The sequence below is a fragment of the Tympanuchus pallidicinctus genome, unplaced genomic scaffold, assembly GCF_026119805.1.
Source record: "Tympanuchus pallidicinctus isolate F22 unplaced genomic scaffold, pur_lepc_1.0 scaffold5, whole genome shotgun sequence".
In the NCBI taxonomy this organism is placed as follows: Eukaryota; Metazoa; Chordata; class Aves; order Galliformes; family Phasianidae; genus Tympanuchus; species Tympanuchus pallidicinctus.
In genome coordinates, this window is record NW_026294769.1 from 41,051,354 (window position 1) to 41,077,397 (window position 26,044).

Sequence of the window (26,044 nt, forward strand, 5' to 3'; positions counted from 1 at the left end):
TTATAGAAATGTCATTTTTAATATATAAAGTACATCTTCCTCTTTTGACAACCTTTTGCAGAGGCAGCCTGCCAATTCAAACCCCCAGCTGGTTCTCTTAATTCTCAGCATTCAGACCCTTTTTGGGTAAAGTGGTATCATTATGGCTGGTATATATACTTGTAAGAAGAAAAAATTCCCCTTGGAAAAGAAGCCTAACTGGCATTTCTCACTGAAGATTGTGATTAATATCATCTGTATATCCTACAGAGAAACAATAAGAAATTTCTTTTTGAGTTGATAGAAATCTCTATGTCTTAAAAGTCATTCCTATGCCTTCAATTCTTCTTTACTGTGCTTTGCTTCAAATCCAGACTGCATCTACTGCACTCACCTGTGCTGTTATATTGCAAGTTAGTACTGCTATGGCAGTTCAATCCCAAAGAGCAAACAAATCCAGAACTTCTACCTTAGAGCTACAGCTTATGAGATATCAACTACTTTGATAAATATAGAATAATATTATTAAGGAAGAGCACCCCAATCTCTCTGTTCCTTTTTTTTAATGTTAAAAATATTCTGTGAAAAATTTCTTGTCTTCAAATTTTCGTTCTCGTGGAAGGAAAGCAAATGAATATATGAGTTTTGCATGAGATGAGATTTTTTGGCTTTAGTCTTGTCTAAAACACATTTTAGGTTTATCACGCAATAGGAAGCTACTTTTGGCTTCATTTCATGGCCACATTGGCAGTTAAACACCAGGTGGGCTCAGAATAAAGGCCAGATTCTCCATTACTGTTTCTCAAGACAGCACAATTGGAGTCATGGGAATCTGCAGCAGTCCAGTAGTTTAAATTAATTAGAGTTGTGTTCCAAAATTTTAACTAATGTCCCAGCAACAGTGGAAGTGCAGTTATCTTCACAGTGGATTAACACCTCTACAGATCATCTGTCTTCCTTGGAAGGGCTCCTGCCTGTGGATCTGGCTACCCACTGGCACACGGATTTCATATTGAGATTCGTAATTATTTCAGCTAAACTGACATATTTGAGATGTAAGAGGCTTATACTGCTGTAATGTAATGTAATGTAAAGAAAAGAGTATCGCTTATGACTTTAGCCCCTCACACACATTAATGGGGTGCATTTTGTATGACTGGCTAGGGTAATCCACAGCCAGTGCCTGAGAGTATAAATGGTCCCTCATGTCTACACAGGGTAAGACTGGAGGCAGGAGGTGGTTGGGTTCCTACATAGTGCTAAATCTGTGGAATAATTTGGCCTTGAAGCCATACAGAAACTACGCTGAGCAGGTGTATAAGGGGATTTTCCATATCATCTCACAAATCTTCCCCACACTCTCACCGGCTGTGCTCAGACTGTGATGCTGCAGAGAAAGCTGAGAAAAAGCCCTAGGATACCCCATGCTAACTGTGGGAGATGAACCTGCCTGAGTCCGAAAGCCGAAGCTCTGCAGGAAGAGATGTGATTGTATTCACTGAGCTACAGGGTGCACAGGAAAGATGGGGAAGGCTCCATCAGGATCTTCCTTTGCCAAGCAGAGACACTTCGGAAGAGTTCTTGCATGCAGGAGCAGCAGTCATCCCGCGATTAACGAAAGCCAAAGACCCCGGGGTCTTCCCTGACTGCTTGACATTTGTTAGAGGAGAGCAGCAGTACAAAATGCCCGTCACAATACACGGTAACCTTTCAAGATGCACCAGCAACCTCCTCTCCTACTAAGCGTGCCAGGCTGCCAGAGCGGGTGGGCTGCTGCTGCACACACCTCCCCGGAGGACGCTACCTGCATGTTAATGCTGAGGCTGTTTGTGCAGAGCCTCGCTGCCAGCGCTTGGCTCAGCCAGTTTCCATGGAGCCGTCATGGTGTGCTCCCGCTACACCTTCACTTATCAGCTTTTCCCACCCATCCTCCTCCCCAGAATATGCTGCTCGCTCACCCTGAAAGGTCAGCCATTGTAATGATGATTTTAGCAGGAGGGAGGCAGGGAGGCAGAAGGGTGAAAAGGTGAGTGGCGTGCGGCAGAGTGCGTGGGAACCGGGGCCTCGCCGTGAGCTGCACAATGAGAAACGAGAAAGCTGCTCCGCGAGGGAGATGTGCTCAGCCCTGCCTCCTTCCCAGTCCAGCAGTCAGGTGCCTTGATGGAGTTGAAAGTGGGCAAACCGTCTGGTGTATCCCACTTCTTACATCATCAGCAATTGAGGCACAGGGAGAAGGGGCTGTGCTAAGAGAAGAGACAGATGAAACGTTTCTGGGCTTCTCCTTCTGAACTCCTTCCACCCCTTTCCAGAAAGCTCAGTGCTCAGCTGCTATTATAGATGGAAAGAGGGATACTTCTTTCTCTGGCTTTCATCTCATTGACTGCCTGACTAAAGCAATGCATTTATTAACTGCCTTCAATTTCTTTCTTTCTGTAGGACAGCTTTCCTGCCCGCTTTGGAGGAGTCCATTTTGTCAACCAGCCCTGGTACATCCATGCCCTGTACACGCTAATCAAACCATTCCTCAAAGACAAGACAAGGAAAAGGGTAATCGTGAGGGGCTGGGGGAGGTGGGAGCTGGAGATATGAAGTAGCAGAGCAGACCCCTGCTTTCTTTGCTTCCTCCTCTCTCCATTTCTCATAGGGCCACAGAGAACTGCTGCTGTTATTAAAACATTTGCAATGGTCTGGGTTGAAGCAATAACTGAACCAGGGACCAGTGAGTCACCAGTATAAGTGTAGGTCCTTTCTAATGGGCTCTGCTTAGGGATAGAGAGAAGTGGCGATGTGGAGGGATTATCAGGTCTGGCTGAAGCCATCTGCAGAAAGAAACTTCAGTTCAACTCCTTTGTGGGAATAAACTTAAACATTTTTCACATGATGCTAACTCACTTATTTCCACACAAGACGTCAGTGCCTGAAGCCTGTTTGCTCACACCACCCAAACCAATGTGACATATTGTCCTGCAGGCACCTAAGCTATTTGTCCACTGAAGATCCTAAAGTCATCCTTGGATGATCTCTCAGAAGGCCCCATATCTTACCTAGGGTTTGCTTGACAGGTGGAATATGGGTGTTGTCACAATGGCATTAGCAGCCTGATGTGGGTGCAACTGCACAAAATAGCAGCACAGAGAGATGCATGCTGTGCAGCACCAGTCCTTGGATTCAGGGTTGAGTGATCCTCTCTAAAGCTGAAGTTCCTCACATTTTTTACACTACTAGCTGTAGCTTCTTCCAGTGGTGGTAGTCAGTCATTTCTGATCTGCACTTCACTTTTCCCAATATGCTACTTAAGAAATTGACAGTGTCATGTGCCAAAAATAAGTGAATTTGGCTTTTCTGAAGTGCTTATGCCATCAACATAACTCTGGCTCCACACACCAAAGCTGATCCTTGCCTTCCCACCCACCCCAAGGTTCTTCAGAAACTCAGAAACTGCCAGTGGGAACGGATGGCACCACATGCTTCATTAGTGCTGCTATTACTGTACTTAATGAAGCAAGGAAGCGATGCTAACTTTGACCTTTCTCTGTTTTTTAAAGATCTTTCTTCATGGAAACAACCTGAACAGCCTTCACCAGCTAATACACCCAGAATGCCTGCCCTCTGAGTTCGGGGGGACTCTTCCCCCGTACGACATGGGGACATGGGCTCGAACGTTGCTTGGTCCTGACTACAGTGATGAGAATGAGTACACTCACACCTCATACAACGCCATGCACGTGAAGCATGCATCCTCCAGCCTGGAGCAGGAGGACTCTCCCAAGCCCATGAAAAGGTTGGTGCTGCTTTGGGAACTGCCTCTAGGTGGTCTTGCTGGGGGTAGGCCAAGCAGGGAGGGCTGTGAGAGGGGCTGTAGCAGAGCTGGCAAACGCTGCTGGTCAGGGGTGGTTCACTCTGGGCTGTGATCAGGAGATAAGGAAGACCCTTTTCATAATCATAATCAATCATAATTAATTGTCTGAATGATGATTACTGGGAACAAATCAAGGGGAAATTAATGAGCCCCTGCACCGAGCAGTGCACGGAGTCTGTGAAATGCTCTCCTGTATGGCACAGCACACCCAGCAGCACCACTGCGGGACTATTTTCTAAGTGTTACTGTTGCTTTCGTGCCCTGTGACCCCAGCTGATGGCTTCGCAGTGCAGCTCCGTACAATGAGCACCACTGCCCTCTAAAGGAGAGCTGGCCACAACTCATGCTCTTGCTCCTGCTCGTGCTCCTGCTCTCGCCTTCCTTTCCAGCCCTGCAATCGCAGGAACACCGCTCTTCCAGCAGCCCTGCTTTTAGGTCTGGTGGTTGAGCATGCTTAAAATGGCAGCTTTCGAAAACACCGCCCTTCGGTAATTTGGGGTTGGGGAGAGAAGGGCTGATGCCCCACACTGGTCACTGGGGCTTGTAGATTTGGCAATGTCACAGCAGGTCACCACCAGCTGCCCCCGAAAAGCTACAGAGCAGTGACCATCTGGCTCTTTGCGTCAGGGCGACGTGCAGCTCATCTCTCCCTCCCTACACTCCCCAGAACCGCTTTCAGTGCAGATCACAGCCAGGCTTAAACTCGCTGCTGCCACTTGATGAGCACAGCGCTCACACACGGGGCGTCACTCTATGTGACAGGCAGCGGCCATCATTTTGTCACAGCAAAATCAAAGCTGACATCACAGACAAGCCAGAATGTCATGCAATTAATTTTAAAAGTCTTTCATTGTCAGAGGAAAAAGAAATGCTGCAATGCAAAGCTTCGTACGGAAAGCACTCACACTTGCGACAGACGCGGAGTGCTGTGGGTCCCACTGCTCACAGGGGCATTGAACAACAGGGGTTTGACCCTTTGCAGGACTGCAGCCACGGCACAAGGAGAGGTGGCTGTCTGCAAGGTCAGCAGTTCTCACTGCAGACTCCCAGGCAGGACCTGGAGCCAGTGTAAGTTTACAGAGCCTATTGCAGAGAACTTTTTTTTTATTTTTATTTTTTTAAATATTAGCACATATATATGTTGTTGTTGTTGTTGTTTTTAACATTAGCAATGGAACTAACTAAATGATTTTAGAAAGATGCTAAGTATTACGCTACTATTGAAATATATTGTGAGGTTTTAAAGTATAACCTTACAGAAAGAAAGAGCTGTTTGCAGAATAGAGGCAAATCTTCGCTGAGCATCACATCCTAGGCTGCAAAGAAGTGAGGGTCTCGTAGTGCCCCTGGGGGGATCCTCAGCTTGAAAATGAGTTCAGTGCCAGAAAACCCTGCCTCGGGGCAAAGTCTTCCCTTATAATCTGCTCACTAATACAAAAGTGCATTAATACAAATATGGCAAGTGGATGAATCTAATTTGTCATGTTGCCTCTGGGCAGACTAGATCTAACTTTTAGCCTAATTTTGTTACTCGGGTAAGTGAACCATCTGATCTTCTACCCCATGGTCATTTCTAACTGTTAGAGGTGAAAAGTTCACTGCTTCTCCAGATTTCCTCTTATGAGTGTTTGCTTTGATTTTTCCTCCCCTGAAATTACTTTTTAGCCTAACTGAAGGTAAAAACTTACACTTAAGAAGCAAAATTGTGTGACTAGACTTATTAGATCAGATTTATATCAAAGGCCTGGTAACAGGTCTGCAGACTTCAACGTTACCTTTCTATAAACATCCCTCCCTGCCACTTAGGATTGCACAGCTCTAATGCAATGAGAGAGGATGCTTAAGCTGGATATTAGGAGAAGTTTCTTCACAAAGAGGATGGTTGTGCACTGGAACAGGTTCCCCAGGGCAGTGGTCATGGCCTCAAACCTGCTGAAGTTGAAGGAGCATTAGACATGCTCTCAGTCATATGGTCTGGTTTTTGGGTGGTCCCGTGTAGAGCCAGGAGTTGGATTTGATGATCCTGTGGGTCTCTTCCAACTCTGGATATTCTATGGTTCTGTGATTCTGCGAGAGTCCCAGGCCATGGCTGGGAATACTGTGAGGTTTACACAAGGCATAAACAATTTTCCAGCATTAGTCTTCTCCTCAAACATAATTCCCTCACAATTGCCCTTTCACTTTTTCCCTTATGAAAGAAATATTGCACTTCCATTAAAAATTTTTCCACCTTTAAACTCTTTAGTAGTCTTTAAACTCTTGAGTAGAGGTCGTAATTCTGCAAGTATTTCTATGCTGAAATGTTGGGTTCTTTGGTAAAGAAATGTTCCTCGAGAAGGATATATATATATGTATCTATATAGGATATCCAAAAGGCTTCTTGAATTTCTGTAATTGCAGAGTGAAAACCTTAGCTGAACAACTAAGGATCTTCTATCTGATGTCCCAGATATCAGTAGAGGTGTCTCCTCTGAGGAACAGAGGAGCACGTCCAGGAGCCCAGTAGTTAGCAATGCGGAAAACTGGGTCCTGCTGAGCAGTAAGGTGCTCAAGTGGCACCATCTGTCCCACCTGGTAGCACCTGCTGGGTCTGGAGTCTCTTGCTGGAAGGTGATACAAGCACATCTGAGATAGAGGAGTTACTGAGCCATTGCTGTGTTAAAGCATTCATAGTCTCAGGGCCTCAGTACTACCAGCAGAGCTTGGAGTCTTGCACTGTGACCACAAAGAAATGACTCTTTGAACTTTACTTCAAATAACAGGAGTTTCAAATCAGAAAATTGCTTACTAACTGTGAAACCTGGTAAAACTGGGAAAAGATCCCTGTCTGTGAGACTACCAATGCTCACCCTACTCCACAGCCCAGAGAACAACATCCCTCAGTTACAGTGTCTAACAATTTTAGTGTCAGAGGTGCTGAAAAATCAAGATAGGAATTACTAGAAGAAGAATACAAGGAAATGGAAGCAGAGAATTAACTAATTGTGATACTTACTACCCACTTAATTTATTCTAGAAAATGAATCCAGAGGGGAAAAAAGGGGACATTTTGAGATGTAAGTGACCTGAATTTGTCACCTGAAAACTAAAGTAAGTTTGTCAACTTGCAGATGAGGAAAATCATAAAGGCATGGAATGGCTTAGATTGGAAGGAACCTTAAAAATCATCTAGTTCCAATCCACCTGTCATGGGCAGGGTAACATGTGAAAAAGCACGTGGCACCAAGCATCAGTAAGGGGGAAGTAGTATTAGAACAGATATGTACTTGTGCTTTGGCTTCAGGACTACCAGTACAGCTTTGCCTCTGGTCACCAAAGGCGGATGAACATAAATTTTGCCTGAGAGGTGTGAGGAAGGTTAGGAGAGTAGAGAGCATGTTTTTATGATAAGAAACTATAGAAAACAGTGACATCTTTGTCCTCTCAGAACAAAAGTTGAAAAGGAAACACCTGAGGAAATAAAAACCACGTAGAGAGAACAGCTATTCATGGAGAAGTATGACTTTGGCATGAGATCAAGTGGGAATAGGCTGACAGAAGTATACTTTGGCTAGAAATTAGAGGAGGAGGTTTGCTTGACTTCAGAGGACTGAGCTACTGTGAGTTTTGGATATGACAACCTCGCTGATGCACAAGTTAAAGGTCTGATGTGAGGTGGTTACCAGAGGTCACACAAGACCAGACCTGCCCCTCAAAGTCTCATTAGTTTCCAGTTTCTGCTTCTGTTATCAGCAATGACACACAGTTGTTATTTCTCACCAACCACAAACAAGTGCATTTTCTCCCTATGATGTGAAATTGTACAAGATTTGTTTTCAAAAAAGAATCCTTCCTTGCTTTGGAGAATGGAGTCTTCGTAGATATAGAAGGCACTGAAAATCCTCTTGAAGAAAATGCCACTGACTCTAGCTAGCAGCATGATCTTAAACATGGTGAGATTTGACAAGTTTCTGTAATAAGGAAAATCTTTAATCAAAACCATTACAATTGTCATTTTTCCACCAGTGTCCACACGAAACCCCATTGGGGAAAATTCAAAACACTGGAAATTGCACTCCCATCTGCAGAAATTATCTCACACCCTGGGAAGAGTCCCAGAATCCAAGTACTGCATGAACAGATGGGAAACAAAGGAAAACAGCTGATGACTCCAGATAATGAGTCTTAATGGCCAGGGAGAGAAAAAAAAAACAACCAACAATAACAAAATCCATCCGGAATATATCCGTTTAATTAAAATTCAGCTCAGTAAAGATTGAAATGGGTAATGTAATAAATGCAGAAACTAGCACTGATACAGTAGTAGCAATATCAGTTCAATCTGAAAGCTCAGCCATATCCCTCTTACAACTGCATGAGCAGCAATAGCAAAAGACCCTTCCCCTGTCTTGGATCATCTCTTCTGCATCCATGCAGAGCACCTGCCACTTGTGAGCCATGAGATTTGAGAGCAATGCAAATGGTGTGAAAATTCAGAGCACGGGGAAGGAAATCACCTCCCTTTCAGCTGCAGCCAAACCTCCTGTGAGCCCTGATGGTCAGCCTTGAGCTGGTGCAGCCAACAGGGAGCTCACACAAAAGCAAAGCATTTGTCTGTAGTGTGCGTGCTGGCTTTTGTTGATGAGCTGTTGTTTTTGGGAACAGCTGGAGGCTTTATCTGAGTGTGCAGCCTAATGGATAGTTATAGAGTGTGGCTGAGCCCAGCAGTTAGGGACTTGAGATGGCTCGCAACCTATCACTGTGCCAACAGGGCATTTCATCTTGGCCAGCTGAGTGGGAATAGCAAGCCAGTATCTATTTGGGCACCTGACCATCATGAACACACGTGCCATTGGAGAGATCAATCTAGTGACTGGGAATGATGCTAAGAAACTCAATTCTTGAATAGTTTCCTATTGTTATCACAAGTAAAGCATGTTAAACACTCAGGAAATCCAGAATTAAGATAAAAGTTTTTGAGTTTCAAGCCAAACACATTAGCGTGAAATACACAATTCATGCATCAAGACACCATTAATTTTCCCAGCTGTGAAGTACTTTTGAGCACTTAAAGATGCAATGGCCTTTCCTATGGTTCATCAAAACCCCCATTACCAGGCACTTTGGAAACACAGCTAAAAAATCACTTGTGTTGCTTTACCATGTATTGTTGAAATCAGAATATGTAGAGTTTTATGTCCTAGATTAGAAGTAAAGGATTTTAAAGTATAGATTAAAGTTTGCCATTGTTGCTGCCTAGTGTGGGGGTTATCAAACAGACTGATTTTCAAAGAAACTTTTTGCTGAAACACATTGTTTATTCTCAGAAACAGGATCCTGCTCCCAGAGGGAGGGATCCCACCATTGCTACACACCAATGCCGAGTGGAACATTTTCAGACCCAGAAAGGGCTACTGGTGGGGGTGACTTAAGTAAGGCTTTTATTTATTCAGATGGGTTCCTCCATATGCCCAGCTGGGCTGTGCAAGGCAGACCTTTCTAGCTGTTATCCTTGGTGTGACCTTAATGTGCCTTCACCATATGTTTCTGCTTTTATGGGTCATGTTTTATGCTAGTTCACAGTCAGCACCAATTTACTGCAGAAGCAGTAAAATACCAGCAAATAAAAATCCATATGAAAATGTGTGAAAGCTTCTCACTGCCCATGGATGGCACCTGGGTGCTCTGTTTGTAGCTGAGACAGACTGCTCCACATTTGTTGAAGGAAAAGGGAAATACTCTGTGTAAGATTTCTGTTCTATTGCTCATTACAGAAGACTTATGGCATGAAATTTATACTCACTGTTGAATTAAGCACTTTCCTTGGGAGGTAGACAGGCACGTGGACGTGACCCCTGTCCATGGGACAGGACAGGCAGTAGGCTGCTCCCCAGGGGTATCCACAGCATGGTTTCCATCTGTTAGCAGCCCTTGGTTGCTAGCGTTCAATGCAAGGGCTCACAAACACAGGCTGGAGGGGGGAACTGCAGAACTGATGCCATTCAAGCTGCCTAAAATATTGCACTGTAAATTATTTCTTCAGCTAGCTATAAATTTGCCTAGAGTTTAGTAGTTTAGATTAGAGACATGACACTTAATAAAACAAATGGTTTTACACTGCTTATGTCTTTTGCTGCCTTGTGGAAATCCATCTACATCTGGCTGAGTTACAAGCCTTTGAAAAAGCAATTCACACGTGCTCTGTAGAAACATATTTAATTTTGGCGTTTAACGACCCCAAGGATTGCCTCATGCTTTAACTTGGCCTCTCAGCACAAATAAACCTGTTCAGCTCCAGCTGATGGTTCAGGGCCCACAGCGTGCAGCTCCTGTCCAGGCCATGGGGTGCAAAGGGTTCTTGTAATTATACCCTTTACTTGTGATCTCAGCTTGCCCTGCTCTAGGCCAGGCTGCAGTAGGATCCAGAGCTGGGAGTAGGCAGACTGCACCCGTGTTCCCAGGCTGCATCCTCCCTGCTGCAGGCAGAACTGGAGACAAAGACTCAGCAGCGAGCCTAGCTGGGAACTGGAGTGACTGGGGTGAGAGCCACAGGACAGATGGAAAAGGCTGGAGGCAGCTGGGCCAGGAAGCACTCCTAGCTGGCAAGGGAACGGGGTTGCCTATGGGGCGTACTGTGGGACCAGGAGCAGTCCTTTGGCACAGCCTGGAGAAGCGGGTGCTGCTTGCCCTTCATGTAGTCTTGGCAAATTTCTTGAATCAAACCTTGCACAGATGGTGAGATTGCACACTGCTGCTTCTCAGCCTGCCAAAATATAGACTCTGGGTCTAATTTCCAGAAGTACTCAGTGCTCACCTGCAGCTGCCATCAATGGGAGGTGTAGTTTGGTTACAGGAACTGCTGCATATTGCTGGGAACCCTGCAAATTCAAAGCCCCAGCACTGGGAAAGGGGCACAACTGGGCTCTCAACTCACTCACTTCTGTCCTTCATGCACAAAATGGAAATTAAAAAAAATTCCTCACAGCAGTGTTATAGTAGCAAATGAATTAGCAGTTAAGAGGCACACAAGTGCTGTGCAGATGAACTCCCTGGAAAAGCTCAGGAGGGAATTAACAAAGGCTGTCTTCAGAGTAGGGCTTGAATAATAGGCAGGAAACCTGTCACACCAAACTTCTAGAAGAAAGCACAATAAATCACCACTTACCAGCTTGGCAGTATCTGCCCTGAGCACTGAGTGAGGAAGGGGCCCTCTGTGTCAGCACAGTGCGTGCTACTGGGGCAGGGCCACAATAAGAGGTTGTATCGTCCCCATACAGGTGGCTGAATGTCAGCCTCTCCCACCATCTAAGTTTTCCTCTTGTAGTACTGCTTGAATTTCCAGCCTAAAAGTGCCTCAGCAAGGTTGCTGTCATTTTGAAGGGACACAAAACTTGTGATGTAGGATCTGGGAGCTGCTTTTGCTGTATGACATGGGGCTGGAAGGTAGGACGAGTGGTAGTGGCCTTAAGTTGCACCGCGTTAGATATTAGGAAAAAAATCTTCAAGAATTGGAACAGACTGCCCAGGAAAGTGGTGGAGACTCCGTCCTTGGAGGTGTTCAGGAATGGTATAGATGTGGCACTGAGGGACATGGGTTAGTGGACTTGTTGGGGATGGGTTGGACTTTGAACTAGATGATCTTAGAGGTCTTTTCCAACCTTAATGATTATGTTTCTATGAGAGCAAGATTAGACTAGGAGATTCATGCTGATTTGCCCCTTGACCCATTGCGTTGGCAGATTGCTTTGAGCCAGCTCATGCCCCACCAGCCAAAAGAGGACTTCTATCACTCTTAATTCATGTCAACACATCTGCATTGTTTCTGTAACAAGCAAGAAAAAATAATTTTTCCCCCTAATGAAGGCAAGCCCTTGGGGTGTGTTGTAAAGCATGCCATGGGGTGCTGGGCCCTGCACCAAAAGGAGGGAGGAAGGCAGAGAGAAGTGCCTCTCAGACCTCGACAGTATGAAAACCCATAGGTGTGATTTTTAAAAAAGTGTTTTCTCTGCTTTTCATGCTCCGTAAAGAGAATGAATAATTGGGAGATGAGCAGCCCTGAGGTGCTGCTGAAATGGAAAGGGAATTAGTGGGAAATGAGCAGATGGGAGGTGAGAGGTAGATGAATAGAGTCACACAATGGGATCTGATTGATCGGCTGCAGCATGTCATGCTGAGAGCTGGAAGCTTCCTGCACTTGAGGAAAAAATAGCCACCCTCCTTCCCTCTCCGCAAAAGCCTCCAAAGGAAGCACAGAACACACAGAGGGTGTCCTTGCTCCTGTGGGCTGCAGCACATCCACCTTACTGTGATGGAAGGCACGAAATGAGGGATCAGAGAACTGAAGGCTCTCCGTCTTTAAAAGCAATCATGTGCCAATGTGCTGGCAATTATTATTAGCTCAGAGCAGGGGTTCAGTGTTTTATTTCTTATGGGAAACAAAAGCGATACCCAGCAGATGTCTGTCCCTGTGAGGTGATTCACTTCATCTGTACTCCGGCAAGAGCCGTCTGAAATCAGTGCATCTCAAAAGCCTGCATTTGAGTTTTATTAAGGTTTTATTTTGACTGAATTTGAGGGAGTAGCATTAAAATGACCACACACACACAAAGCCATCTGCTCTCAAAGATATGGATGTATATACCAACGTGCGGTGCTGTCATTTGAAATATATGGTTGGCCTGCTGGAGAAACAGCTGGATAGTGTTGATTTTCCAGTATTCCAAATATTCTTGCTGAACAGTAAAAACACCATGAGAGCTTTGATTGACACATTAAATGGAGCACACTCAGATGATACTTATGTCTCAGAAGTGAGACTGAGAATTCTTTTTTCCATTTTCATTTTGCTCTCCCAAGCAAGGCTAACTAGACTGGGAAACTAGGCTGGGAAAGTTTATGGGCACTGACTCATCTGTTCATTCCTTCAGACTTGGCTCCTAGCCCACAGTGATCTCGTATTTTTGCAGGAGCCAGGTCTCCTGCTTGTATTGTGTTAAAGATGGGCAGAGAGTCTGCCAGCCCAGGGACCTCATCTGTGTGATACAAGCAGTTGCCTACTTGTATTTTAACTCAACAAAATTCTCTGCTCCCAAACATCTTCCAGACTGGTTGTTAGGAAGATTTAGCGGAGAAAGGAGGAAAGCCAGGTTTTGAATTCAGATATTTCATTTATAGGGCCAAAGCTATGGCACATGAGCACTGAAAGTAATACAGTGTGTGACAGTTGTGGCCATGATACATAGCAAACATCGTATAAGAAATCATGACAACTGTTGCACCTGATGTCAACAGACAAAAATTTATCAGAAGAGAGTGGAGATTTAGACTAGACATACATTTTCTACAGTAGGAGTAGCAAAATACTGGGACAGGTTGCCCAGAGAGGTGGTAGATGTCTCATTCCTGGAGATATCCAAGGTGAGGCTGGACGGGACTCTGAGCAACCTGATCTAGCTGTAGGCGTCACCTAATTCAAACTAGATAGCAGCTTGTAAGTTTTAACATCAGCTCCAAGTGTATGAGATGCAGTTTCCGCTGGCATGAAAGATACAGAATAGGGAACGTTGTGCAAGGCCAGACTCAAGCCAGGCAGCCCCAGTGTGGTTGAGGACATGCAGCAGTTACAACTTATTAGGATTCCCCAGCCTTCAAGTTTGAGGACCACAGGGAACTTTCATTTGCAGGGTTCAGTAATACACAAGGACATGGAGGATTTATTTCCATGAATTTCTTTATTACAGGATAGTGCATCAGTGAAGGAAAAAAATGGCAATGCAGTCAAAATGGTCAGCATTGCTATTAAAACAGAAACCTAGTTTGAGTGCTAGCTTTAATAATACAGCCAACGTAGAAAGATACTAATACTGTGTAAACTTGCCCATACACAGAGCGGTGATGCTTTCTCAGACAAAATGTGTGTTGGATACATACAGGGAGCCTTTTTTCAGAAAGTATTTGTCATGGTCTCCACAGCAGAATGTAATTCCTGGTCAGACTGAAATGCTTTATAACGTTGCCTATTGCAAATCATCTTTTCTCTTGGAGACTGCTTTCATAGAAGCTTCAGGCATAAGAAAAATAATTATACAAGATATTCACAGTCACAGTATTCATTGGTGATCAAGTGCTATAGTACAACAGGACACAATTTATTAATGATGCTTATAAAAAAAGAAGCGATCTCTAATCTCATAAAATAGCTGATGCTTAAACCAAGGTTACTATAATGATCAAATGGGAACTACAGGCACTCCCAAAAGTAATAAGTTATCCCTAGTTCTAAAAGCTATCCATGACAAAACTGGCTCTTTGAAATGATATTGTGCCACATGCAAATGCTCGCTCCTGCTGCCTTTGGAAAAGTTCCCGATCCAGAGAGTGATTTTGCTCTAAAACTCATTGCTGACTACAAACTGGGAGGCAATTCTCAGCCTGAAGCAGAGAAAATAAAGGATAATGAATCTCTGCCACGTACTCATCAGTTCCTCCTTCCATAGCTCAGTGGGCAAACTCAGTAGCACACAGGCCACAGAAAATGAAATCTTGAATTTTCCCATTAGGTTAAACCCATTCAGCTTTTGTCACTGCCAGAAATCTACACGCTCCACTTTCTTACTCATTTGTTCTGCTTTTTTTTTTTTTTATTATTTATTTCTCCTCTTTAGAAGCAATGGATAAACTATGTTTCCCACCTTGAAGATAGAAATGAATTTTAAATTAACTGTCCCTGAACAAGATTCTCCTTCAAGGGTGTAGATGAGGAGATAAATGGCAGGAATGGGCACACCAGAAGCTCCCATGTATCACATTAGTGCTGCTTTCTTCATTGAGCTAGGCAACTCAGGGAAGTTCTGCCCTTAGATCTCCTCATCAGTAAAACGTGATTAATGTACTTGATGGTTTCAAGATTTGTAACAAGCATGAGCTGAGACTCACTCCTGTGAGCACTCGTGTTATTTTATTGGTGCAAAGTAAGCAGGAGCAGAATGACGTTGTCTAGGAGGACAAGAAGCACCAACAGATCCCATGGTACCTCAGCAGCAGACCTTCACTTTGCTGTGTGCATTCAGCATCATGGATAGAAGCTAAGCACTAAGTATTTTGACAGCACTTGAAATAATTAAGGAGTCACTTTTTATTCACATTTAAAGGATCGCACCTCCAATTTCTTGCATAGTCTGGAGTAAACAAATTCAAAGCTATGGAGGAGAAAATGGCCAAAAGCAAAACTGATGAAGCGAAGCAAAGCAAAGGGATTGCAGGACAGGGAGTGTTTCTGCAGCAGCCCTCGCTGGCACGTCCCTGTTCTTCCTTTCAGGTCCCAGTCGGTGGTGGAAGCCGGCACGCTGAAGCACGAGGACCTGGGGGAAAGCGAGAACACCCAGCCACTGCTGGCCCTGGACTAAGCCCCACATGCTGTCTGCAGACATCCAGACCCCACCCACCCAGAAACCACCGAGCACACGATACGCATTCACACGCGTTTCGCTTGAGAACAAGTCCTTCATCTTTCTTGAGCGAGTAACAAGAGCCACCAGCCACCTGTCCATGCAGCCAACGCTGAACAGCCTTTCTATTGACACAGGGTGCGAAGGAAGACACAGTGGGGGTCTGTCCACATGTAAAGAATTTCATCTTCTTTCCTTTTTGGACTTCTGGCATTAAAAAATTGGAAATGATGGGACTGCCCTCTCCTTTTAAAGAAACCAGTGTGTGTCAGTAGAAGTTTTCCTGAAGCCTCCAGTAGGGACGCTCAATTTTATAGAAGCTAAGGTTAAAGGTGTACTAAAGCAAAGCATCTTTAAAGTCTGCACTGTTCAGTGTGGCTCAGAGGGCAGAAACATCATTATCTACAGTGTGTTTCAGATCTGCAGAAGGATTTTGTATTAAAAAAGTAAAAATCAGTGCCAGCATAATGCCGTGCAACGTGACACTTTGCAATTGCCTCATCCATATTGCTTTTAGGGGGGGTCACTTATTTCAGTATCGAGCAAAAAGGATTCTTAACTTTTGAAACCCTTACAAAACTGTCAGCTAAGTGGAATGAGCTGTGTGGGAGGCAGATACAGACAATTTGGAATGCAATTATTTAATTCTAACAACATGTTTTTCCACAGGCGACTCGGGAACCCATTAGACGTGTGTGCGTGTATGCGAGGGGGTGCCAGGGAGACCCACCGGACACATTCACCAGTGATTAATGGCTCATTCAGATTTTTCATTTAGGTCTCAACCTCAAATAAAAGCTCTGCAGAACCATTTATCCCCCTCTCCTCCTGCAGTCAGTTAAAGGTGTAGCCAGAAGGGAATGCTGACTGCAGATGCGGGCCATGGTTAAAATGAGAAATGAAAACTTAGAATTAATTACTCAGTACAGGCTTCTGCTAGAAGGAAATGTGGACAAACAGAAGAACTGAAATGCCAAAGACCAGTTTGCTATCTTTCTCTTTGCTCTATTTGCAAGAAGAGTCCCATCCCTTCATTGAAATGGAAATCAGATTAAAGAAATAAAAGAAAAATTGTTATCAAATTGCATGAGCAGTGACTTTATTTCCTAAAACAGTTACAACCACCATACATGCTTTTTGTCTTCAATTTAATTGCCATGCACTGACAGTTCCTAGAACATGTGGTTGGCACCAACATATCAAAGATAACTGCATAAACCATACATATATAAAATGAGATGACAACTCATGGGCTGCACAAGAGTTTTTCATACAGCTCTGGAACATCCACCAGATTCATAATCAATGCTCTGAACGTGGTGGCCTGGGTCAGCTGGAAATGGTCATCCCTAACAAATGGAGTAACAAAACACTGCCTTCATTCACAGCCTGTTACACTTGCACAAGGCAGAAAAGATATCCTACAGATCCCATTAACACAACTAGGTTGTACCTGCTTGTATGCATACAGGACAGTCTCATTCACAGTAACCTTCCTCTGTAGCGGTGTGTTACTGGGGCAAGGCCTGGTCTCCACAGTAGAGAGTCTTTATGGCAGTGAATGTTCCCAGCAAAGGAGTCAGAAAAAGCAGCAAACATTCTGAGGCTTGCAGGGACATTAAACAAATGACTGAGCCCATTTACCTTTGTTTTTTTTTTTCCATTCCTCTACCCTATGGCATTATTATTATATACCCACTACAGAAAGCTGAGACTGGACACAGCTCCCCCTTTCTCCAAGGCTCATGAAGACTCTCAGACATCTGGATTGGTCAGAGCAAGCTTGCTTAAAGCATAATGTAAATCAAACATACATAAAACAAACAAACAAACAAAAAAAACAACACCAAGGCAGACACCTACTACACTGCAGCATTAGTGAAGAAATACCTTTGGTTTGCAATTTTTCTCTGTTAATACACTTATCTCCACTGCCACTGAATCTTTATAATGGCCTACACTGCTCATTCAAGTATGTACTTACTACCTTACAAATGCCCTGTGCTGCCATTTCCTCTGTAAACACAGCTGAAGAATGAAACATTTAAATTGCAATAGTGCTCAATCTGAAAAGCATTTCAATTCACTTCATCCGTTGGTATTTCCAATGTATAAAAAGCTTTTACAACATGAAATACTGGATGGCAAAGAGGAATAACTAAAATAACATACCACTTATTCACTGCCTACTTCCTGTGTTTCACTATATATATATATTCACCATTTATGTATCTAATCCAATAAATGAATTTAACAAAAAGAGATGCTCTCAGCTCCTTGACAGGTAGGCAGAGAGCAGAATCACTTCAGTGCTGCAGCAGCTATTCACAAGAAACCTTGTCACATTCAAGGCACTTAAGATATCAGACGGTCAATATGTCACTACACAGTTTAATGAACAGTGCCACTCAGGCACATGCACATTCTAGGTAGATAACTTTGATCTATTTGCCAATTGCAATCTGTATACATGAAGCATGTGACTTCAAAGGAACAATCAGGACAGCATGTTTTCTTATAAATAAAGCTCCAAAGTTTTTACCACTCCTTTAGTGTTCACTCTGTGCTATAGAAACTAAAATGCAATATTAATAAAAGCATTCCTAAGTCGCTAATTTTGGTTTAAACAGTTCTTGATTACTTCATTACAAACTATGTCTTTATTTTACAGAATAGCAAAATAGTTTATAATTTCTACTGCTGGATAAGTGTATGGAGATACAAAGCACAGCCCGACTTAACAACTACCAGCATTACTTTTTTTCTTATTGTACTACGACTCCTTAATATAAAAAGGACATTATTTCCAGTTTCATACATAATTCTTGTAAAGCCTCCAAAAGTACTTTTATATTTTCTAAAGTTTGAAACTTATAAATCTTTCTCAGTTTCCATGATTATTCACAGAGAACTGTCACCTTACAGCAGATGGTACTCCGTGTTATTGCTGATATGGACAATACGTTAAAGTCTAATTACCACTGCTACCTAAAACTGACTCTTGATCAGAGAGGGCTTATCAGTGTGTGTTCTATTTATTTTTTAATAGCCAGAAAGGAAATTAAAGTGCACACCTCCAGAAATGGGTTACAATAGCTTATGGTGCAATTGTCATGCATTACATGGCATTACAAGATCTCTTAATAAAATACAAAGTCTGAAAAAGCATTCAATTTATGGGAATGCAAGGCTGCTGCCTATATTTTGCCTAGCAAATATGGTAATCAGGCAGCATGGGCTGTTTATACCTACAATACTTAGGCACCATGATGTAGTCTCTGCAGTACAAAATCATGGAACATTAAGCAAATAAGACAACTCTTCAGTGTCCTTTAAACCACGAGGCCAAAGCTCTGAAGACTCAGTAACCCTAATGTCTCCTTGCTTAGTACCTGTCTCTCACAACCCTCACTAGTGATGCTACGGCTCTTGATGAGCTTGAGCAGACCCAAGCATCCTAGCACACCTATCCACTCTCCGCAGGTTTGCAGGTGAGTAGATAACAGCTGGTTTCAAACATTATCTGTGCAAACTCTAGTTTATTTTGTTAGTGTTCTTAGAAATTAACAGTGGAGGCTTCTGCACCTTCCATCTCCCATCAAACAGTGAGGAACCAAAAGACCAGCCAACTGCTTAAACATCCAGGATTTCTCTCTTAAAAATAAGGCCTTTTTAACATACAGTAAACTCTGGGTAGCAAATACAGAGTATACTGTAAATTATGCTGTTTCCGGATTGTACCATACATTTCAAGAAAAGGAAAACACCACTAGGTCAAGTCAACGTCTTCCAAAGTCACATTACAAAACTGAAGTTTACCTGCTAAGAGAACTATTTCGTTTTAGAAGGACAATGCTCTACTAAGAAGCGGAGTATGCAAGTTTCTGTTTGCATTTCTAGGAAGGCAAGAGAAGGCCACAGGTGGCAAAATGAAATCTGTTCATACACTACTTTTGTTGTGCTACAGCACAATGTAAAATATATGCTTATAGCTAGAGATGTACTTTGTATATACATTATTTTTAAAAATAGTGGTTGATTGAAGAAGATCTGTTCATAATTATGCTAGAAAAATAGTTATTCAGGTAGAAAAAACAACAAAACACACAACCCATTCACATTATCTAGAGTTGATAACATAGGGACATGTTTTATACCTAAAGCAGTTAACACTACAACTGCACAGTGATTATCAAAGCTGATTGGATGCATGTGTCTATAAATACCATACGTGCTGCTTGCAGTCAGAAGCCTGGGAAGTATTTCCCAGATGTATTATTGCAAACCTTGTGCCTGAATGTGGCCAGGCAGGTAGATGACTGTTTTTGAACACATCATACAGGCATGGTAAAAACATCTGCACATTCCTCAGCTTGAAAATCCAGACCTGTATTGCTCCTTGACAGACAAGATTTGTATTCTCAGACTTGCAGCCTGAAAAACAATACGTATCAGTGCTATATCAGTATGAAACAAACATGGCTTTTTTTTTTTTTTTTTTTTTTGCTTTTTTTTTCTTTCTGTTTTTTAAACTCAAGTTCTCTGTGATTGTAGAATGTCATTATCTCTTCTAATGCTTACAATACTAGCATTCTTCATATGCTGTATAAATTAATCCTGCATGTTTCTATTTGCATGTTCTGTCAGGTTAAAACTCCTCTGTCTCTTCACATCAGATATAATCCCTTAAATAGCAGGAAGGGTTCGTCTCTGTTGCGCTGTTAACTCAGGGTGCCACACATCAACAATGAATATCAGACGATAACTTTCAGCATCCTGCCACACTTCGTGCTCGAAAGAGTCATCAAAAATAAGAACTTTCCCTTCTTCCCAGGTTCTGCAACACAAAAAGAACATGCTTTAGTGCAGTATTTGAAGTGCTTTGACTCATGCAAGCTATACATCAGCTCTGAGGATGTTCTCCTACATGTGAGAAACATTTAAACATTATATATTGCACAGTCATGAATTCAGTACCTAATGTTAATATACTGGAGTACCAGAGATTTAATTGAAATAAACTACAGGAAGATCAGTCTAAGATCAGAAGCTTTGTATTATTGATTGTTTTCTCTCCCTCTGCCTACTTATGGCCACATGTGCCCACATACATATTCAGACATTTGCAATGTTTGTTATTTATTTAATTTTTATGAGTTTAGTCCAATAAGCTGGGAGTGTTCATCAAACTCAGGGGCCTAATACTGGTACAGTAATCTTCTCCCTCTTTTCTAATTTGATATACACTCAATGAGTAATGGAAACTGATGGAGTGACGAGCAATATGGCTTGAAAATAAATTACTTTAAATCTGTTTTTTTTTTTTTTTTTTTTTTTTTTTTTCTGAAAACCAGAACAACACAATTAGATCCTGATCCTGCTTTATAATTTCAGTGAACATAAGTCATATCCCATAAATCCACTCAAAGCACAGAGTCTAAAGATTTTTCTTCATAAGAAGGTCGCAGTGCTATAGAATGCATTGAGTCAGGTTATTCTGTTAACGTTGAACTGAAAGCATGAGAACACATAATTTAAACCTCTTCTGCTTGCCAAATACCACTAAGGCAGAGACCACTGAAGTGGACCTAAGTACTCTGGCTTACTGTTCACTGTTATAAGTAAAGCCAAGTTGTAACAATGGAATCTTTCCAGGACCTGTACCTCTGTTAGGCCCAAAAAGGAAAACATGACTTACACAAACCAGCTTATTTTTAAGCACCTCCATTGTTTGAAAAATTAAGACAATGGCCAGATTTAAAAGCCACAGCAAGAGCAAATGGAGATGGGAAATATCACTGGTTTATGAATCAGCATTTCTTTCTGTTTTATGAAGTATAAAATCACAGGACAATTTAGGTCGGAAGAAACTTCAGAAGGTCATCTGTTCCAAGCCTCTGCTGAGAGAAAGACTTATTGCAAAGCTGAATGTAGTGTTGAAGCCAGATGAAATATCTCAGGTTCTCATCTAGTGGAGTTTTTAATATCTACAATGATGGGCATCACCTCTCTCTGAACCTCTTCTCAAGTGTCACATGGTCCAGCTTTTTCTTGGTCATCCTCCACAGAAGTCACTTCAACTTATCAATGACTTTCTTGCACAGAAGTGTCCCAAACCAGACACAGATGCAGTGTTTGGATGCAGAAGAGGGAAAAAATTGCTTCCCTCGAACTGATTCATATGCACTTACTAATAGTGTAATTCAGCGTGAGGTTAGCCTTCCACCACAAGAGCACATGTTCAACACGCCTACTAGGACTCTTAGCCCTTTTCAGTAAAGCTGCTTTCTATCCAGTGCCCACCCTGCCTATACTGTTATCTGTTATCAGATTGCAGGGCTTTGCCTTTGTTGAACTTCATGAAGCTCTATTTCCCCCACTTCTCCAGCTTATTGAGATCTGAATTCATAATTTTGAAGAGATTTAAAGCCTTATTACTGCAAAAATCAGCATATGAGCAGAGAACATTAGAGATAATGTCATCGCACTGTCACTGCCCTTCACATCACAGTCTTGCCTACTCCACTTAGATACAAGTAGGCAGTTGTGTATTACATAGCTTGCCCATCATGAAGTTAGGCAGTGGTACAAGCAAAGCAAATTTATTTTCCATCGCGGAAAGACAGAAGCATTTGTTTGATTATTCATTGAGTCTCATCTGAAAGGATATAACAGTCAGTCAAGTCAGTAACAACCAATGTTACCTCCTAAAGCCATCTTACTATGAATGTATAATCAAGTATTTTAACAAGAAAAGCAGTTCCTGAGCACTGATGTCCCTAAAGGAAATTAGAAACTGTAAGCAGTAGTGATGATAAAGAAGCAAAGATCTTGTCATCAAAGATGGAAATAAATTGCTTAGCTCATTCAACTATGTTCATTCAAATAGAAAACAACTTTCTGTTAAAAAAAAAAAATCTGTGAAAAACGATATTTGGATTCCTAAGTCATCTAAGTATTTTTGAGCATTTAAGTCAACAAAAGCAAAACTTAGCTATCAACATTTATGGGGTTGTCCTGTAGTGATCTGAAGAGAAGTGGAAATTGAAATAGGATTATTTCAGTTGAAACGATAATTTAAACATATATTAAGCAACAGAGGGCAACCAGCGTAACACTGAAAAATTCATAGTGCCTTGCACACGAACATTGAAGGCCCACATAATTATCTCCTGCAGGTTTTAAGTATGATCATGTATTTTTTTCTGCTACTGAGTCAGCTATCCAATAGGAAATGTTAGGAAAATGTTATCCAATAGGAAAAATGTTTTATGTCATATTGGCCTTGAGTCTCTGATTCTCTGCTACTGCACTAGAATTACATTGGTATTACTCAACTCAATGTTTTTATGTGGTAAAGAACTGTGGGGTTCTTGTTATTTTGATTTTTTTTATGTTTATTTTTGATTAAACAAAGTCCAAACAGCACTGTGCTAAATATCCTGAAAGTGTAAGCCTTGTTGAAGACAACAGAAACTCCAAGTATCCAGATGAAATAGCTTCAGAGGTTACAAACTGTATCCATCTAGGATGAGCTGTTTTGCATAACAAAGAAGTCATAAAGTTGACAGAACTATTAGCCCTTTTTGCATAGATTACAAAACTCACCATTAGTATGCAAATAAGTATTTTCCAGATGTCTTCATGGTATCAGAAACACTTCACAGTGGAACCACAAGGACAATATTACTCTGGCGTGGTGCTAAGCCACTTTGAAGTAGTTTTATGTCACCTGCTCAGCTCTTATGTCACCTGTCACAGGTGAGATTTTGGATTGACTTCTGCTTAAGGTGGTAATTCTGCATATTTGTTTCAAAACACTATTACCACATCTGACAGATGTTTGATTTCTGATAGCTAGATATTATTTACCTACCATTTCTGTACACTGTACACTAGGCTTCCCTTCAGATTTGAAAATGCCCCAATGACCTCAAATTACTACAGCTGTGCTGAATAACAATGAGGTGCACAAGCTCCTGGTAGCAATCGAAAGATTCTCCTGCAGGTAACAGAGAAAATCACAGTACTAGATAGAGCTGAGTTGCCTGTCCATCAAAGAATGAGCTGCATAGTAGCACTGTCCCTCTAAACACACGCTGGGTGACATACAGCTAACAGGTACAACATTTTCTATATTGTGCATGCAGCAGTGGGACAGGAATCCAAAGAAGGATGGCATCAAAGCCCTGCCAAATCTTCATACTTGTGCCAGCTCTCCTGTTTGAAACCACCAGCTTCCTAATGTTCTGATCCACTAGGAGAGGAGAAAATGAAAATGCTAAAGATACGATTTCTTCCTGACGTAATTTCTTTCCATGGCAGTTCACCCCTATCAGCTTCTGTGAGAAAGGGAATATAAAAGCAGCTTTTCATGGCCATTACTGGACACACTTTAAATGAAAACCCTCTCTTCGAATGTATAGCTCTTGCCAAAAATCAGCTGAAGTTAACACACTCTAGCACAGGCTGTGGTCACCTCTTGAATGTGAGTGCTGCACTTCAAATGAGCGAGTTGGATGCATAAAAATGAACCTAGCTCAGAAGCCTAGATACTGAGTGAAAAGCTCTGACCGCAGCACACCAGCAACAACAGACATTTCTCCACTCTGCTCTGACACATCTCGATGTTGGGGAACCAAGGGGGGTAGTTAAGTTCATTTTCCACACCACTATCCCTTCTGTTCAGATTAAGGCAAAGAAGAGTGGTCAGCTACAATAACGGGAGATGAGTTGTGGACACCTGCTACCCTGGAAGGAATCAAAACCACCACCTTGTTTACACAGGCACAGAATAGCTACCTGTGATAATGCCTTCCAGTCACTGTAGATCTGAACTCACAATAATGTCCCACAGTTAAAAGAATTCATGTTTTCCTGTTAATCCATTAGCCTATTAGGTATCTCTACCTTCATCCCAATGTCTATCTTAAACTTGCTTTGGATATTGGATTGAAATGATGGAAACAAGCATATTTGTCACAACCTAGGCAGTGTAGGTTTTATAGTTTAACAGTCTGACACAGTCAGCGTTATGTTGGCAGGAGCCCTAACACATCTGCAGTAACATTTTTAACAGTTGCATAATTGCAACTACAAAAATTATAAAAATTTCTTGTTGTAGTTATTTTCAGATGTTCTGGAAAAAAATCTTTGCCACATATTGCAGTCATGCAAACAGGAGTGGTGCTTCATTTCATCATATCAAATATTACTCTACAGTAGTACCACAGAAAGAATTCAAAGTCAACACTTGTTGCACTCAGATGCTATAGACAAAATATTCACTATTCCAAATAAATATATTGAGATACGAAGCATTATTAGAAGTCCACCTGGTTCTGCAAGTTAAGCCTGTGAAAAGCAATATGGTTATTATCTTTAAACATAGGAAAATATAGTGTCACATAAAAATTGGACTGGAATATTTTCTAACTGAATTATCTTGAATTAGAATGAATGCTAGGAATAAGGTTTCTGCAGACATACAATAGTATTTGGTTACAGTGGTGAGAACAGCAATAGCTGCTGCTCTGTAAGTAAACAGCATTGAATTCAAAGTCAAAATTAAAAAAAAAACAAACAAAATAACAAAAACGCAAACAAAAAATAGATCAGATAGAACAACTCTTTTGGCAAGTATGTTAGATTGGCATTGTAAAAATAAACACAGATTTCATGGATGAAAAAACATTTTTTCCCCACACTAACACAGAAAGAGCAGCTATGTCTCTAAAGATTCTTCTGGCATTGTTTGTTTGACAACTGACATGGATATGTTTATACCAAGAGCGAGGGTGCAAGTTGCCTGCTTAAATAAATACATAGCACCTCCTGATTAGTAAAACATCCTCTTTTGGCTTTTTTTCCTTTCCATTAGACACATTACCACATATCTTTTCAGGGCTAAGGATGGTAGAGGAAAATTAATAACAACAAAAACAGCCAACGAACCAAAAATCCCAGACAATACCTGTTTTCCTGGGCACATCGAATTCTGCAGCCTTCTTTAGGTATCACTAAGCCCAAATGCATCCTTAGCCGACAATTGGTGGGTCCTGTGTGGGGCCAAACATGAGTTCCTGGAAGCATGACAGAATATTTGATCTGCAAGAAGAGAGAGAAGCCTTCAGTAAGGTCATTTTCACAACCGTACTGCTTTGAGTTCAGGACTTCATTACATCTCTTCCACGATGATATCACCTTCTGTTAGTCTTAGTAATACTTGTGTATTCCCACTTCCTGAAGGTGTTCAATACTGTGGTGTGCATGTATATTTTTCATTTTGTTGTGGGCTGACATGAATTATCTCTTGTGTGCCAGTAGAAAAACATCCTATATCCACTGTAAGACCTGCAGACACACTTAACATCTAAAAGGATGGTCTACAGGAGGCACAAGACATGCATTGGCCAGAGTTACTGGCTGGTAGTCACTCTCAGATAACGATGGGATTTGTGAAGGCTACTGAAAGTCTTAGCTGAAGCTAAGATGGTTATGTGATGGAGTTTAGGGTCATGGGGGATAGGGAGACAGGCAAAAAGCTGGAGTACTACCCACAGCTTCGGGAGAGTAGACCGATTTATTCAGGGATCTGCTAGGAAAAATATCAAAAGACACAACGCTGGAGAGAAGAGCAGTCTAGGTAATTTGGTTTATTTTTAAGGATCACGTCCTCCAAGCTCAAGAACAGTCTATCCCCACAGTTAAGAAGCACAGAGATATTGAAAAGCTGAAATAAAGAAGCATACAAGAGAAAAAAGGAGGGTGAGGTTACTCC

At 42.0% G+C, this 26,044-nt stretch overlaps 2 protein-coding genes across 9 annotated transcripts in view; one reads left to right on the forward strand and one right to left on the reverse strand.

Moving 5' to 3' along the window:
- CLVS1 (clavesin 1) overlaps window positions 1–15,742 on the forward strand; it is a 91,555-nt gene extending 75,813 nt beyond the window's left edge. Inside the window, exons 4-6 of the mRNA XM_052704494.1 lie at window positions 2,416–2,526; window positions 3,525–3,760; window positions 15,135–15,742. Coding sequence (XP_052560454.1) covers window positions 2,416–2,526; window positions 3,525–3,760; window positions 15,135–15,222 — 435 coding nt within the window. The 3' untranslated portion in view covers window positions 15,223–15,742. The remainder of the gene's footprint in view (window positions 1–2,415; window positions 2,527–3,524; window positions 3,761–15,134) is intronic.
- Window positions 15,743–16,335: 593 nt separating this feature from the next.
- ASPH (aspartate beta-hydroxylase) overlaps window positions 16,336–26,044 on the reverse strand; it is a 102,097-nt gene continuing 92,388 nt past the window's right edge. For all 8 annotated transcript variants that reach the window (XM_052704481.1, XM_052704488.1, XM_052704487.1 and 5 more), the window contains 2 exons: window positions 25,238–25,371; window positions 16,336–20,101 (listed from right to left, as the gene is read on the reverse strand). In XM_052704481.1, coding sequence (XP_052560441.1) covers window positions 19,951–20,101; window positions 25,238–25,371 — 285 coding nt within the window. In that variant the 3' untranslated portion in view covers window positions 16,336–19,950. The remainder of the gene's footprint in view (window positions 20,102–25,237; window positions 25,372–26,044) is intronic.